The sequence below is a fragment of the Protopterus annectens genome, chromosome 7.part0, assembly GCF_019279795.1.
Source record: "Protopterus annectens isolate FY-2018-M chromosome 7.part0, PAN1.0, whole genome shotgun sequence".
NCBI lineage: Eukaryota > Metazoa > Chordata > Ceratodontiformes > Protopteridae > Protopterus > Protopterus annectens.
Genome location: NC_056739.1, coordinates 905,293,465 through 905,310,843, shown reverse-complemented (window position 1 = coordinate 905,310,843; position 17,379 = coordinate 905,293,465). Strand labels below are relative to the sequence as shown.

Here is a 17,379-nt window from a genome sequence, read left to right as displayed (position 1 = left end):
TGTGCCAGTGGTGCATTCAAGATTTTTAGTTTTCAGTTTACCCCACTATACTATGATTATGGAGTTAATCTACATATGTTACTGACTTGAAGGGGCAAGCCACCTACTGTGGGAGTGCAGAGGGCACTTGCTCCACTACAAAAAATATATTTTTTTCTGATTTTAAGTTTCTAGGCTATGCTCGTCAATTGCAAAAAAAAAAAAAAAAAAGATGAAGTGTAAATCATTCTTAAATGTCTTGAAGGAATGTAAGGAAACTTTTCACCATTTCCACCTTGACAGATGTTAGATAGGCCAAGAGCTTCCATTTTCTGCATATTTAGCTAGCCAGACTGAAATACTTGCAAGACAGCAATGTTTTACTTCATGCTATTCTGCAGGGAAAAAAACAGGAAATGATGATGTGAATTTTGGTTTGTGATACTGCTGCTACATGGTCAGCATTTGTATCAAATGGTTTATATTTCTTAGGAACAGAATGCAGGAAGATTTCAGCAACAGAAGAAATACAAATTGCGCAAGTGGCAGAAAAAAGTGAGGGGGCATACTGGTTAGGCATGTCTCCAGCGCTGTTTGTGCTATCACTGCGTGCAACAACAGGAGTCACTTGTAGCCCTATACACAGAAGATAAATGGAACAACCAACAAAGAAGAGACAAATTTTCAATATTAAATCAACATATTATCCTTATTTTTACTCCATGTTATTACTTGACTGCAATATGCCATTCAGCTCCATTCCTGTCAGGTACCCGTTCAACTGCTAAAAGCCAAGACAAGAACAGAAAAAAAAATATATGACCCACTCATCCCTGTTATTCTGTAGCCATGGTCACTGATATTAATCTGATGTTCCTTCACATGCTATCACCACATACTCTTCTTATCCACATAATCTATCACCCTCCACTCAAGTTCTTCAGAAATACAAGTTCCATATCAGAAAGGATTCTGAACTATAAGCAGTATGATGTATCTGTATTACATAACTTCAAAGGGGACAAAGCAAGACGTACCTGGCAGTTGAGTATTAAAACTATGAGCTGTTAATCAGCTGTGGCCTGTTATCTAAGGTTATCTAAGGTTCAAGTCTATCAAATCTATTTGCTTACTGAATGACTCTGAGCATGTCACTTAATCAAACGGTACTCCAGGGTTATCCCATATAAAGGCAAGTAAGACCCAATAGGCTTGCCTGAATAATAAATAAAAATGGAATTATCTTTTACAGCTTTTTGAGGGAATAAATGTTTTCAGAACTTTTGATTGTAGTAGTCCATCATTCTCCTTAATAGCAGTTTTGTAATCTTTTTTCCCCCTCCTTTCTTTCAACAACTTCTTCTTTCGGCTTTTCCCGGTTAGGGGTCACCACAGCGGATCACCTGTCTGCTTATGATTGGCAGTGGAGTTATTACAGTGTTGAGTTGCCAGCCCGGCGCCCAACCTTCCACAGAAGGCACACGCACGCACACACTCACACATAGGGCCAATTTAGAATGCGGGATATGGGAGGAAACCGGAGCACCTGGAGGAAACCCACACGACCACAGGGAGGACATGCAGACTCTGCGCTTTGGCCAAACATGTTATGATGAACAATACACATCATGTATTTTTATTTAAGGTACTGGAGGTGATTACTCCTAATCCAAGAGGTGGGGATATTAAAGTCTATACAGAGGGCAAAGAAACAGAATGGATCATATTACTAAAAGCAGATAAAGGATTTGGCCTGAATGAAAGGGCCTCAATTAGACCCAAATTAAGGCAGAGAAGGAATATTAAGTGAACCAACTGTTTTAATGTGTCTCAAGAGAACACTTGTTTTTATTTTGTCTATATTTGTTTTTATAGATGTTCCTAAAACAGGTTTTTTATATAAGATTTTTACATATGCTTTTTGAATGTTATATACATTTGATTCTTTGCATTTTATTCCATGTATTTTTATTGCAACAGTTCTTGTCTCTTTAAAATTCTTTGGAATGTTTTACTAATTGCTTGCCACTGATTGGGAACAGTATATATGGTGAAAGCAGTTTTAGTGTTCGTCATAGATCTGAAGAAGCATTACTGCGAAAGCGCTTATCTCTCTGTCAGTTGTTTGTGGATTAAATATTTTTTTTACAAGTTTGGATCCTGCTTTATTTGACCTGGCATAAAAGGGTTTGTACCTGCTCACGCTTGGCTGTTACTTTTTTCTCTTTTTAAATTAAGTTGCAGGTTACATGACTGAATACATTTCTGATATGGCATATAGTGGCAGAATTAAAACCAGCACAAGAATTGCAAGTGGTAACACTACAGGATTCTCCCAAGCAAAGTAAGAATCTTGGATGAACATACTTTGATGAGATCTGCTGACTGCAGGGGGAGAAGAGGATAAGCTCCATGGAGGATGTTTCTAATCAAGAATGTAGCAAAAAAATAACTGTGAAAAAACAGGCAATGCTTGTCTTTTAGAGACTTGAAAAATGATCAAACTCTTGACTGGTGAAGGCAGTAAATTATTAAAAGAACTAACTGTTGCAACTGAAAGGAAGTATGCTTATTTGGTATTACTCATATGGATGGAAAAAAGAGCAGAAAGGTGCGCTGCTGTCAGCCTAATGTATACAGATGCAAGCATACACACTTGCTGGCATCAGATGAAACAGTCTTTGCTCGTTTCCCCTGAGGAAAGAGCACTGGATAAAGCTGAGTAATATAAAAATGAAGTCTCACATTATGACAACTCAATTGTCTGTACTGCTTAACATCTTAGTATAGGGCATCAAAAGGTACATTTCTTATAAAAATGTGGCTTTAATCCTTAAGAAAATGAAAATGCAAGACTCCAGTCTACTGTGGTAGCAGAATGAATGGATCATTAGTGGGCTCTGTTGATTAGGTGGCTATGAGGTCAGAAGATGATCTGGCAGTAAAAGAAAAATCATGGCTTCTAAAGAGCAGAAAGAGCTCAAATGGCAACTCTATGACAAGAACAAACACTGGAGTATTCATAAAAATAATACATTCTGTTTTTATTTGTCTCACTTTCTGTCTTTGCACTTTATTGGAGTTTTTTGTTCTCTCTGCTGCTGAATATTAGAACCCTCCTGGCCAACCCACACATTCATTCTGCATTCAAGGGGGGCCCTTTTCTGGAGCTTTATGCCTCCCACTGCAAGACAAGTGTATTGGATGCTATCTCAGTAAATGGGTCTATTCATTTCCCATATGTGGGTGTGGCAGCAGACAAAGGCTCATCATTTAGGCATCCATCAGGAATTACTCAACTTTGTCCCTAAGCCCCTACTTCCACAGCATATGCTCAGTAACACATCCAGGGATCAGAGTGCAATGAGCGTCAGTCAGGACGTAATTTATTCTGTGAATGATGTGACCTCTCAGGACAGCTCTAACTAACCCCCTTCCTGCCAGCACTCCTGTGGGATTGTCAGGTGTCTATTCATGATATAACCAGAGGAATATACACCCCACTTATGTCCTCCCACACCCTTCCTCCCAGAAGTGGTCAGCTGGGAAAGCAACATCCCTCATCTCCACCCTCATGCCAGCTCCAGCTGCTGCCCATACCACTAATCAACCTCAGACTGTCTAGGCCAAATTAAAGGTTTTATCCCTCTAGACCAGAAGGTTTGGTCTCTGCTTTCTTTTATTTTCCAAATGTGAGCAACACTAAGGGAAAATACTGTCATGATACAAACATGTAAAAGAACTTTCAAGCACCTGAAAAATGTTGCATGCTTTTTGTTACACACCATTTCATGCTTAGTGTAAAAGTGAAAAAAAAAAGCTTTCTAGAATTCTTTAATATGACATAATGTGCTATTAAAGTACACATACAGTTAGATCATGTAGCACAGCTAATAAAAATTTAAAGGATACAGTTTCCACAAATGAAAAGTATAATGAAATATATGCAGACTATCATTCCCGAAGAAGATGGCCCACCATATGCCATGATTCCATCATACATTACAGCATTCCAATCTTCACCTGTCAGGATCTGTAAAACAAATACACAAAACTAAATTCAATTACATGAAATCAATACTTGCAGAATACATTTATACAGGCAAGAAACATTAATCTTCCAATCATATTTCTCATATTCATATTAAAAACCTAGGGCACTACATGAAAGTTGATCAACCAGGTAATAAATACAGATGATTATGACTGACTATCTCATCATAAGATATGTGTTTGAGAAATGGATACCAAAAACTTAACTTGGACAGATGAAGAGGTAGTTTTCTTTGAAATCCAGTTTGAGAACACATAACAACTGGTTAGGAATACACATGGACATTTAGCTGTCTCTATGTGATACTACCTTTAAAAACATATTTTAAAAGTGTTGACTGATTACAACTGTAATTCTCTTACTGCTACATGTGTGGCAACAAAAGCTATGAATTGTTTTCCGGTGAAGTTCTGATACTGTAGTAGAAGTAATAGTAACAGCATTTTAAAAGCTGTAAGTTGCTTCCCAGTGCTGCTGTCATGTGACTGTTATCTGTGTGGCAAAACAAGGTTTGCTTAATTTTGTTTAAATGTTATTTTCATTTGTTCTCTTTTCCTCTGTGCCTGCCAACAACCATCAAGTCTACTGTCATGTGACTCAATTTAATCTTTATACAAGGAACATGTCCTCCCCGCGGTCGAGTAGCATTCGAAAGACATGCGTGAATGGGCATGCCTTCGTTGAAGGTTGGGCATCGAGCTGGCACCTCGGCACCATAAAAATCTACTGCCAATCATTAGCGGACCGGAGTTCCGCTGTAGCGACCGCTAACCGGGAAAAGCCGAAAGAAAAACAAACATAAAATAAGGAACATACCGAGTACACTACTGTATGGTACAGGTAGAACAGTCCAAAAGACAGCTATGAGGGTTGTTTGTGCCCCCACTTACACCTAGAAGGTTGTGAATAATGGGGATGTTTCTATGTTGTTGTTTCTTCTTCTTCTGATTTTTTTAAAATATCTTTATTAAATTATCACTTAAGACATAGGCAAACATACATTAACAGAAAAGAAAACGAACCATAGTAACATTTTTTTTTCCATTTACATACATTATACACTCTGCATCTTTTGTTGTCTCTTCAGGTAACTACCACCAGTCCAATGTTACATAAATTGCTCACTTCCTGTCTCCTCTTACATTTTTCTGCATGTATTGTCCCCACAGTTTCTATTTATTTCTATATAATTTGCTCCTTCTCTGTTCTAAAGATCCTGTTCTAGTTCTTGTACCTCTTTTATACTATTCAGTACTTCAAATACAGTTGATTTAGACTTTGATTCCCATTTTCCAGTAATTGGTTTTTTTGGCAGCCACAAGAATTAAACTTAATAAGGCCTTAGTATAACTAGGCAATCCAAATAATGAGTCCTAGCTCCAAAAGAACCATTTCCATAGATACAGCCATTTGTTCCCTGATATTTCTGACATGAGTATTCTGTAGGAATTTTTGAAATCTGCCAGCTCATTACTCTCCCAGAAACATGTTCTCAGTTGCTGCTTTCTTCCCAGTCACACTTCCAACATTTGCTATCTATCTAATGAAAAATTCTTTGAAGTCTACTTGGCATATAAAAAATGCATATGCAAACACTTTCACACAAAAATCCTAAACATTTTGGAATTTGTTGCAAACCTGAGGAGCCATAAATATGTCCTCCCATTGTTCTCTTGTAAATCAGTCTTCTAATCTCTTTTTCCAATGTTTTTTAACTGCCTCTCATTGATTCTTATAGTTATCATGCAATATTTTATATTCCCACCAATTACCCCCATTTTCACAAGAGTCTGTTCTAGATTCAACAAAAGACTCTAATGTTTCACTTAGGACTCCCCAGTCTCTTTCTTTTTGCCTATACTCTGACATTAATCTCTGGTAGGAAGGCAGTCTCGAACCTGAAAAATCCAAACTTCTTAGCCTCATACAACTCTATAAGCTTCCCATCTCTAGTTATTTGCTCCTAGTAACCTGGTTCCTTTGTCCATTTTCTCCTTTAAATCCCAGCCCCCTTTAGCCTTTCTCATGTACGCCTATTTGCATTTATCCCTATAGGGAAATTTTCCTTTCTCTATTCTACTATTGGCTTAATTCTTGGAATAGTTTCTGCAATTTTATAAATATAATATTCTGCATTATTGTTATTCTCCTCAATAATCTGCATCCAAAATCCTACTCTTTCCTTATTTATTGAACTCCTTCTTGCTTCATCATCATCCTTTTCCAAATCTGAATTATAACTTTCTGCTTGTGTTAAATATGTGAACCTTAACTGCATAGCTGTAAAATATCCAATAAATCAGATACTCCTAAACTACCTTGTTCTACAGGGAGGGTCAGCTTATCCCAGATAACTCTTGTCATTTCCTCCTCCCAGATAAATTCCTCCAACTCTTTATTAATAAATGTCACAATGTTTTCATCTGGCTGATAACAATGTGTCTTGCCTGTATATAAAACTAACAGGACTAAAACAGTTTAACTGTTTGTATCTTACTATCCAGATCCATAATCAAGAGCTTCCATTTTTTAAACTATCGTTTTCTTTAGCCTTTTCCCACATATCCTTAGCTATCATAACAGAAATCTTTTTAACCCATACTCTTAAATACTTCATTTTATTATGTCCCCATAAATATGAATACTGCTTTGTGTGTGCATATATATAATTTACAGCTATAGCATTTGTTTTATCTTCATTAATTTTATAACCTGAAAAGATACAAAACTGTCAGAAAATGTCCCAGAACATCAAAATGTCCCTTTCTGTATTTATCATGTACAAAGTAACATCATCGGCAAATAAAGCCAACTTTTCTTGATTACAAGACAAATTATACACTTGAATGACTGAGTCCCTTATTTTCCTTCAGAAAATAAAGGGGGAAGAGGACATCCTTGCCTGTTTCCTCTGTTCGAACACAACTTATGGAAAGGAATCCTCCCACTTCGGTTTAACCATCCAATTCCTTCTATAGCCTCCTAATTCATCTTACTATTATATCAAGGCATGCAAAAATTTCCACTGTCCTACTCATAAAATCCCAGTTTACTCTGTTGAATGCTTTCTCTGCATTTAGCCCCACCAACAAAAGTGGTATTTTCTTAAATTATGACTCCATCTGGATCATCATTGTAAAATTAATGTTGTCAGATGTTTCTCTCCCCTCCACAAAACCACAGAGATCCATATCTATCAATTTCTGCAACACATTTGCCATTCTTTTAGCTAATATACAGACAAAGGCTTTATAATCATTGTTTAAAATTGAAATAGGTCTATATGAAGCTGGGTCTGACAGATCTTTACCCTCTTTGGGTAATATAGTCACCATTGCTTTCTTCCTACTTCTAAATAAAATATTTCACATCTTTACAACTTTCTGCCTTCTTAACTTCCATATCTCCAATGGAATACCATCCATTCTGTGAGTCTTCCCTGACAACATATCATATGTCACTGTTTTTATCTCATCTCCTCCTATCTTACGTAATAGTTGTTGAACCTCATCTTCTTCCAACCTTGGCATAAATAAGTCTTCCATAAATATTTCTATTTATGCCCCTTTTTGGTTTCCATGTTCCTCTATTTTATAAAAAATGTTTATATAATTTCCAAAATCTCTCTAATACCATTATATTATCTCTAGCTATTTTTCTTGTCATAGGCTCCCTAACTCTGGTGACAAACCTTTCTACTTTTAGTTGCCTATGTCATTGAGCCAAAAGTTTTTGTGCTCTGGAATTGTTAAAAATTTTTGGTTTAACAGCAATCTTTCTAAACTCATGAATATTATCCAGATACTATTTGCAGGTGCTCTGCTTCTTGTCCTGTAAGATTAATCTTATTCTGTACTTTACTAGTCTCTCTCTAAATAATTCCTACTATTTATTTACCACATCTCTTTCCCTATTATTTCTACTCTATTTTTCAACACCATTTTAATTGTATCCACTTAGTAGCTATCTCTTCTGGAGAGGTTTCTGTTTTCTCTATTAATTCTCAAATAATTTCCACTACCCATTACTTCAATTCCTCTCTAAGCACCAGTGTCTCATTTGTATTTCATTAACCTGCATTTATATCTTATTTTTATTGGTTCATGATCTGAAATAGTTATTGTATGTGTGCTGAAAATTTCAACTGAATGCATATAGTCTGTGAAATACAACTTATATCTAGACTAGCCCAGTTACTGTACCTTAGAGAATAATATGTAAACTCTAAAGATCCTATTACTGAATTCATATCTTCCATATCAAATATTTTCATGAATTTCTTCAGAAATGTACCAGCTTTTATTGCATTTTCCCTGGTACATCCCACTGACACTTACTTGCTATTGCAAGTTCTGGTCCCCATCTAAAAGTAATTTCCCCTGCTGAAAGCTGATTATTTCTCCTAGTATTTTCTTAAGCTCCATAACAACAGTTTTTAGTGGAATATAAATACATGCCAGCATAATCCTCCTCCCTTACCAACAGCTCTTTACTGCCAAAAATCTACCATCACTGTCTTTTTTCCTCTTTTATCACTTCTGCAGTCCGTCTAGCAAAAAGTATTACTCCCCCTTTCCTTTGTCCCTGACATTTCTGAATATCCTTCTTGAAACCCCTTTTTTGTCAAATTCACATTCTAATTTCATTCCAAAGGTGTCTCCTGCAGCACTGCTATTTGCATTTTTTTAATAAAATTAAATACTATACCCTTGTTGTCTGCAGCTGTAAGACCATTTACATTCCAAGATACTATGGACAGAGTACAAAATATGTTAAAAAGGTCAGCTGTCCCAACCTATTTTACATGACATTATTTTTAAATCTCTATTGTCAAATTCAGAATTAAATGTGGACACTGGCAGGCTGATCTTTCGTATAGTTGTTTCTTTTCATCTTTATGTGAACCTACGTCACTTTCTCAAGACTGTTTGCTTTAATGAAAATCATCAAGCAAAATATATACATTTTCACCCCATCCTATATTAAGTTGGAACAGACACAAAAAACTATGTACATTTTCAACAAATGAAGTTTAACCCTCCATACAGGAATAACTGCATAAAATTGACAGCTGTACCCACAGGCATTATTACCTAATCTAAAATTTAGGTTAACCATGCTAAAGTGCACATTGCAACCCATTTTCCTCCTTACACTGATTGCTGCCTGCTCTTTTCTTAGTTCTTTTACTATCCCAGACGTGAAAAACTGCTTGCATGCTTTAAGAAAACACTAGGTTTTAACCCTAAGAAAATGTGCTCTGTCTACCTTTAAATGAAACTAAATTGTGTTGTATTAAACACATTAATGTACTAAGGCTGCTGTGGAGGATACTATCTCTTATTAGCTTCCCATAATTTCAGACTACTTTTAATTGAACTGCTTGCTGCTGTATCTTTAGATTTTGCGTTTTTAAAGCAAGGAATGTTCAGAAATCTCACAATTAATTGCTTGCACTTGCATTAACTTGACTCCATGTAAAAGTAGTCAGCAATGAGAAAACAAAGGTGACTAACAACTCTGCAGATGCATGAAGGAATCGTAGTAAATTTCAGAACACAGCATTCAAACCATCCCTGACCAACTGCCCTCAGTTGTAGACTTCATGTCTTCCACTGAGAACATCTGCTAATGCAAAAAAAAAAAACAAGCTAGTATCTTGCAGATGCAATAAACATAGCTCTGTCATGTCTTTCATCATTTTGTCTTATTTTTGAAGCCTATTTACTTTCAAAAACTAATTTCTAGTTTAAGAAAAGGACATTAATTTAGACATCTACCCTTGGACAAACAAGGGAATAATCTTAATTCTTCATATAATACAATCAGTACACTTTTATGCCCCACCCCAGCAGCCCAAGACCACAGGATTATGTTAAATGAAACTTGCTTCTGTCCAGTCTTTATCTTGTTATAGTGTAAAGCCAAAGTTTTGTATAACTACGAAAAAACACTTAATTACTTTAATATCTTTAACATACATAACAGTCAATGAAAAGACCCCAAATGCATGTTTAAAATACATCTGACTGCACACAATACAAAATTATTTTACAATATAACATATAATTTACATATCAATAAATGTTTTTAACAAACACTAATAACAAAACTGTTTTGCTTATAGTTACTTCTTTTGTGTGTGTGTGTACCCTTCTAAACAACCTACCCACAAGCTTAACAAGATAACAAAACTCCAGTCTTTCTCTGCCACTTTGTCTTTCTAAGTTGTAAATCACAAGTGTGATAGATCCTTTATAGTCTACTATTTATTCTCTAATTTAAATATTGCTGGTCTTCTTCCTGATCATCTTCATCTCCCAACACTGGACTCTGATTCATGTCCAGTGTGCACTTTATTCTTCTAGTCAACTCATGTGCTTTCTTCTGTCTCTCAAGCATTTGTCTTTGGAACATTGGAAAAGGCTTCACTGTCAAGGTCCCTCTAATAGCTTTACTGTCAGACAATGCAAAGTAGATTCCCCTTCAGATTGCTGATTCATTTTTTGTTGGTTAAACACTTATCTCCTCCTTAGTATGTTCTATATCCATAAATGCCTTTGATTCTCCAGGAAAAATATTCTGAAAACAGCTGGATACAGCAGCTTGAATCTCACACCTGCCCCTAGATATTTCCTGATTGCTGGGATAAATTTACTTCTCTTCTCCCTGGTGTGTACAGTGAATACTCATTTTCCACAAATACTCTGCTTTCTCCAATTTTTAAATCTGTTCCTTCCAGTCGCTGTTTTGTCAAGATCAACTCATTCTGCTTGTATGACTGTATCTTTACTGATATAGATCTTGGTGCTTATAAATACTCATTCAATGATTCATTTATTTTAATCATCTATGAATACATTTGATTTATATTTTTTCCTCTGAATTATTTTTTTTATTTAACAGTTGTAGGAATATTTCCAGTTAAGTGTTTTGTTTTCAACTTTTCTGGTTCTCACTCTATTTTTTTTTTTGCTGATAACCAGCTAGTATACTAACTATCCAGTATCAGAACTTTACCTAAAATGACAGTTTTATTGGTTCCCTTTTCTTAGTTTCTATTTTTGGACTAGAAGAGCTGACATTATTTTTCTGATCACTGTGCAGCCATCATCAAAGTCCTTTTCAGAACAGAGTCTTTAATGTAGCACCCCAGGTCTTTTCTCAGCTCGCCTCTTTGTGAACTACAGTGTTTTCCAGTGCCCCTATTCATGGTAATTGCTTTTCACATTATCTTCATGTACACAATTCCCACTGAAGGCTGGAAGAATTCACCAATTTCTTACAGTTTTTTTCCTGGCACACTAGTACTACTACTACTCCACAACTGGCCATATATCTAGTTACCTGTCACTCTTAAATTCAGCCACACATGAAATAATACACCTTAATATTTTCCCTGGTAGTAGACCCAAACAGGAGATGAAGAGATACAGCATGTCAGCTAGGGGCAATTGATAACCTTCCTCTCATATAATAAACAACAATAATACATGCATAAAAAAGAGCAGCCACAAGAGCTTAGAAGTGAATAAACTTTACTTAGGCAATAAGTCAGCACTGCAGTTACAGGTGAAGTATGCAAAGGAATGAGAAAGTGAACACAGCAGAATAAAACAGAGTTCAGTTGCACTGGACAGACTATATAGAGAAAAATCTGATCTACAGATAACTAGATCCCTAGTCTTACTAAGAATTACTGGCCCTGATTACTCAGAATTAGAGAAATACTAAAATAATTGCAGAGTACACACCTTTCATAAATGAGCTAGCAATTTCTTCCAAGCAAACAAGCAAAATCAATAGAGGACAAAGACCCAGCTCACATTTTTATACACTTCAATTCCCTGGTTTTGTTCTAAGGTTTGCTTACATTGCATCCTCTAGAAGTAAGCATTATATCAGCTTTATGCTAGATGTTTTGCTTTCTCATGCCAAAAGTAACAAACAGTTCTGCCATCTCTTAAAGACAAGGCCTTAATTACATCAGCCCAGAGACTAGAGACAGCACCAATAAGTAGGATGTCAACATACATCTTAGTTTCTACATTTCAATATCTTCTTTCTTTTCATACTTCTAGTCTGCTACTTCTTTGAAGTGGACTATGATTTACATTTACTAGCACAGAAGACACAAGAACTTAAGAAAATTACATCAAAGACATTTCGTGTCTTTACATCTCTTTTTTCTATCCAAAATTGGAAAAGATGACATTTTCCCAGGCCATGGGAAATCCACACTGCAGACCCAATGTGGTACTCATAGGAAAAAATTAAACAGAATGTATAAAATACCTAACATTTTTAAATAGGTTTTCCACAGCCTGACATCAGCCCTGTTACCACTCTAAAAAATGGCTACAGATCTCCAGTTGCCTGTTGCTCTTAATTAATCCAAAATATGAAATTCTGCACCTTAACATTTTAACAGTAGGCTCAAACAATCCAGCTAAGTGGAGAAGGAAAGCCATACCCTGTTAACCAGTGGTAAATGATAATCCTCCACTCAGAGAATGAAGAGCAATAATACATATATAATAAAGACCAGCCACAAGAGGTAAAAAGTGAATAAACATTTCCTAATTAAACAATAAGATAACAATGCAGTTACAGGTTAACTACTAAAAGGAATGTGAAAGTGCAAACATAAGAATAAAACTGTATTCAGTTACACAGAACAGATAATGTACAGAAAAATCTGTTCTACAGAAAACTAGACCTCATAGTTGGCCCACACTAATCTGATTAAGAGAAACACTTAAAGCATACCTAGGCAGAGTACAGATGTTTCTAAATATGTCTAAGTTCTTCAAAGCAAAGACAAAACAAGAGAGAACAAAAGACCACGTTCAAATGTTATACATTTCAATTTTTTTAGTTGTGCTCTAAGGCTTCATTTTATCACTTCTGCTAGAAGACAGCATTACCTCAACTTTCTTTACTTTTAAATAAAATACAGTTGTGTAAGAACTCACCATAATAGTAAGATGTTTTACTGATCAATACTGCAGTGTTCCTTGTGACTAAAGGAAATACTGCCTGCCCAGCTAGCTGAAATTTTGTAAATAATTATATGCCATTTGTGAGTATCGAATTGATTTATACAAGATGCTTGTGTTACAACTGTATTAGAACTGTGTGTCATGTGTATATCAAACTACCTGTACAGATGTGCATATTGAAAAGGGTATTTGCGGAGTGCTGTTTGAAATGTAGCCACAGTGTACCCTACTGGAAAAAACAGAAATGTACATGCAGTATTGTAACTATTTAGATGTATATATTTTAACAGTGGAAACTGGAATACAGGAGGTTAACTTCAGTCCAACAAAATTTAAGAAAATAGCTGAATTTATAAGCTAAGCAATAAAATATGGTATCTTTCAGTTTTCAAGGCAGACACAGCATCTGTGCTGAGTAGCTTTCGGTATTGTCTTTAGGGTGAATTAATTACTTACTAGTCTTGAAAGGATGAAGGAATGCAATTGTTTTATGACTTCTAGCATCTGCCAAAGATCTGATGTCTATGTATTTTCAAGGTAGATGCTAAATGCTGCCAGCTTCTAGAAATTGGGGTTTTGGGTCTGGGAACTAAAAGTCAGATGACAAGAAATGATGCAATTCTATAAGTTATCCCAGCAGTAATATTTGAGATATTAATTTGAAAAGCCTCTTAGTGAGACAGGGCATTCTGTATTCTGTCTTGGACCTGACAACAGCTAGAAGATCCATTCACCACATCTGCCTTGCTCTAATGAAATAAGTTTCTAGTGTATACTAATTGTCTTAGATACAGTCAGGAATATAGTGAAACTTAGTTTTGATATTTTTCTTTATTTATTTGGAACTGTCCTGCAATGTTGTTTTAAATATTTCCTGTGGTTTTAGAACTCTGATGTCATTCTGAATGTATATCTAGTACTGTCTTGTTCTTTTATGATTTATTATTAAATAACCTGGTTGGACAGAGAGGGTGCTGAGGGTCTTGGCTTGTTCACTCAGCTGAGATCTCAAATCTATAACTGTGCCAGTGGGGGGGGGGTCTTACTGGGGATCTGGAGGAACAGTGAGAAACCAGACCCAGAGTGACTGTGGTCTCTATGTACTCTTAAGGGAAACTGCACTTGATGCAGAGAGCTACATTTGGAAATACTGTGTGTGAACTTGTCAACCTCCTTGATTACTGGTCCAATGGTAAGGTCATCACATTCCTTGTACGGTGGATATCTTGTCTAGGGTAGCTGTATGGCCGTCCAGCACACCAAAGCCTGAGCCCGTCCACATGTCTTACATCTCTCGTATGATAAAAACCCAAATGGGAGAGATACATACAGGAAGTACAGATGCCAAAACCTCAGAACTTACATGCCCCAGGAAAGCCAATGGAAGAGAAAGACAGCTAACTATATATAAATGCATATGCCCATAAGAAAGGTAGAAAAGAAATGATGCTCTTCAGACAGATAAAAAAGGGGGAAGGACAGAATACTGCAATAGCAATCACTGTGACATCTGCTGTCATGGTAAGTTCTTACATAGTTCTACAATGTCCTTTTAAGATCACTGTTGCAGTATTCCTTACAAGGGCTAAATTCTTGGCTAGATTTGTAACAGCCTCCGGGCCAATAACCTAGTAACTTCCTATGATCCTACGAAGAGGGAGAGTATTAAAGCTAATGAAAAAAGAAGGTGGAGGAAGAAGAAACTGAAAAACAGTCCAAAATGCCTTGGAGTATGGACCTGACAAAACCTGCTCTGAACCTAGAAAACATGTCCAACTTAGTATTTTGCAAAAGTGTCAAGAGAAGACCAAACAGCTGCTTCTAGAATGGACTTGGTATATAAGCACTTCAAAAAAGCCCCAGAGGAGGCTTATGTCCTAGCAGAATGGGCTCTAACAGAGGAAAAAAGCTGCTTTCCATAATAAGAATAACAAAAAGAAATAGTCTTAGAAATAAAAGAAGGGTTTAGTTTTCTTTCAGACTGGTAAAGAAAGCTTGTTATTATGAAAAGATATAAAAAGATGCTTACATTTATAAATGTCTTTAGTTTTGTATAGTTTTGTATAGATAAAATCTGATCTGCACAAGCAAATTCAGAGAATATGCAGATCAAAAACCCTCTTGGCAGACATCAGTGCTACCAAAAGAACAAATTTCCAAATACATTTTTTAAGGAGGAAATGACTGGCAGGTGCAAAGGTTGGGTAGGTCAATTTTTGTAGAACATAGTTCATGTTCCAAGAAGAAGGACTAGGCTTTCTTGGAGGCCTAAAGTGAAGACTGCCCTTCAAACACTGTTTGACCTCAAATCTGGAAGGAAGAGGTGGATCTAAAGACAGACAAGCAGAAATGGCTGACAAATGAGCTTTGACAGAAGAGTAAGCCAGAACAGAATTGAGTGACTCACAGAGACAGGCAACAACACAAGAAATACCCACAACAAAGGGGTCCTAACTCTGTTACTTGCACCATAAAGAAAATATTTTCCATTCAGAAACAAAAAATTTCCTAGTATCTGGGTTTCTAGTCTCCTGTAGAACCTGGAACACTTCCACAGAAAAACAGTACCTAAACCTTATCACCCAGTCAACTGCAGGGTGAAAAGACAAATGTGAATAAGCAAGCCCTTGTCCTGTGTAAACAACTCCATCCTGTGAAGTAAATTGTGATGATTTTCCTTAGCCATCGGAAAAAGAAGGGGAAAAGTGCTGTCTGGGCAAAAATAAGTTACCAGCAAGATTTTAGGCCTATCCAACAAAATATTATGTAGTACTTTTGACAGAAAACAAAGAGTGGGTAATATATAAACATTCCCATCCAAGAGAAGGGCAAGGCATCTTATTTTTCATTCCAGTGGGCTTGGCACCCTGGAAATGAACTTGAAGAATTGTCTGTATTGGGGACAGGCAAACAGATGCATTTCAGGAATATCTCACTGATGAACAATGTCAAAGAAGACCTTCCTGGGCAATATCCATTCACTTGGATCTGCCATGGATCTGCTCAATGTGTCTGCCACAATGTTGCTGTCTGAGGGAATATAGACTACCTGAGGAATCAGAATGGGTCAGATGGTGGTAGAACTTTGCCCTCCCGTTGTTTGTTTATGTGCCACATGACTGTGGTGTTGTCTGTTGTGAACACTGGCGGAGGCTTGAAGACAGATGAATCAGAATCCGTCCCTCACTTTCTTGATAATGATGTGTTCAGTCACCTATTGAGGAGACCAACTCCCCTGAACCCTGACATTGTTGGGACAAGCCCCTCAAGCCAGGTCTGAGGTATTTTCTGAGTCAGGGTAGGAACCAGAGATGGGAGTCACTGACTGATTAAGGGAAATCTGGTAGAGTCATCATAGAATGTTTTTCCTTAGGCAAAGCAAGAGGGAATCTGGAAGTCTAATGGATAGTAAAGTTGAAGTCAAACTGCCTTGAGATTCCATTGCAACTTCCTCATATGGGATATGGCATATGGAATCATAGAGTTATTTGATGACATTAACCCCCAGGACTCTTAAAACCTTTCTTGCAGAGATCATGGGTAATAGAAGAAGGCTGTCACAGAAATAAATTTGGCTATAGGAAGGAAGACTGCCATGCTACATGAATTCTGCAAACCAAGAAAAACTAGTCTTGAGAGGATGTCAAAACCAACTTTTTCAGATTCAGGGTAAACTGGGTAAACTCAAGACTGCAAAAGAGAATTTCTGAATGCAGAGAAGTCAGCAAAATGCTAAGCATGTGGTGACTACCCTTGGAGTTGTAGAAAGACCACAGGACAAAACACAGAACTGAAAATAAGATGAAGATACACAGAATATCAAAAACTTCATGAAAAGAGAATGGAAAGGAATGTGAAGCAAGGGGTTGAGGAAGAAGCAGGGAAACAAAGTCTGAAGTGTTAGCATCATGAAACTAGGCACCAGAACAAGTGTTCAGAAAGAAAAGACCCAAGACTGAAGTCTAGACCAGAAACATCCAAGAATTGAAACCTCTGCCCCCTTGAGAGGAAGGAAAGTATGGTTGTGTAAGTCCTACCTACCTGTAACACTAGATGTTCAGACTTCTCATTGTCTTACTGACATTTTGGTTTATCTGCCAAGTTAATCCAGTACTGACCAACTTTCAAAAGCTCAGACTCCCCTCCACCTCTTTTCCTGCGACAACTAACTGGTTGAGCAAATCATGAAAGGAAACCTTTATCTGTGACAGGGAGTCAGTGTTCAGGCTTTCTAACTTACACAGAGAAGACGAGGAAAGTACCTGAAGTCAGAATCATCAAGCAAGAGTAAATTCACAGCCAACCATAATACAATATAAAAACATATCCAACAACAAAAGAATC

General features: G+C 36.7%; 1 protein-coding gene across 1 annotated transcript in view; it reads right to left on the bottom strand.

Moving 5' to 3' along the window:
* Positions 1–17,379, bottom strand: part of CACNA1D (calcium voltage-gated channel subunit alpha1 D) — a 5,051,180-nt gene that overhangs the window by 2,527,411 nt on the left and 2,506,390 nt on the right. The window contains exon 15 of the mRNA XM_044077483.1: positions 3,892–4,012. Coding sequence (XP_043933418.1) covers positions 3,892–4,012 — 121 coding nt within the window. The remainder of the gene's footprint in view (positions 1–3,891; positions 4,013–17,379) is intronic.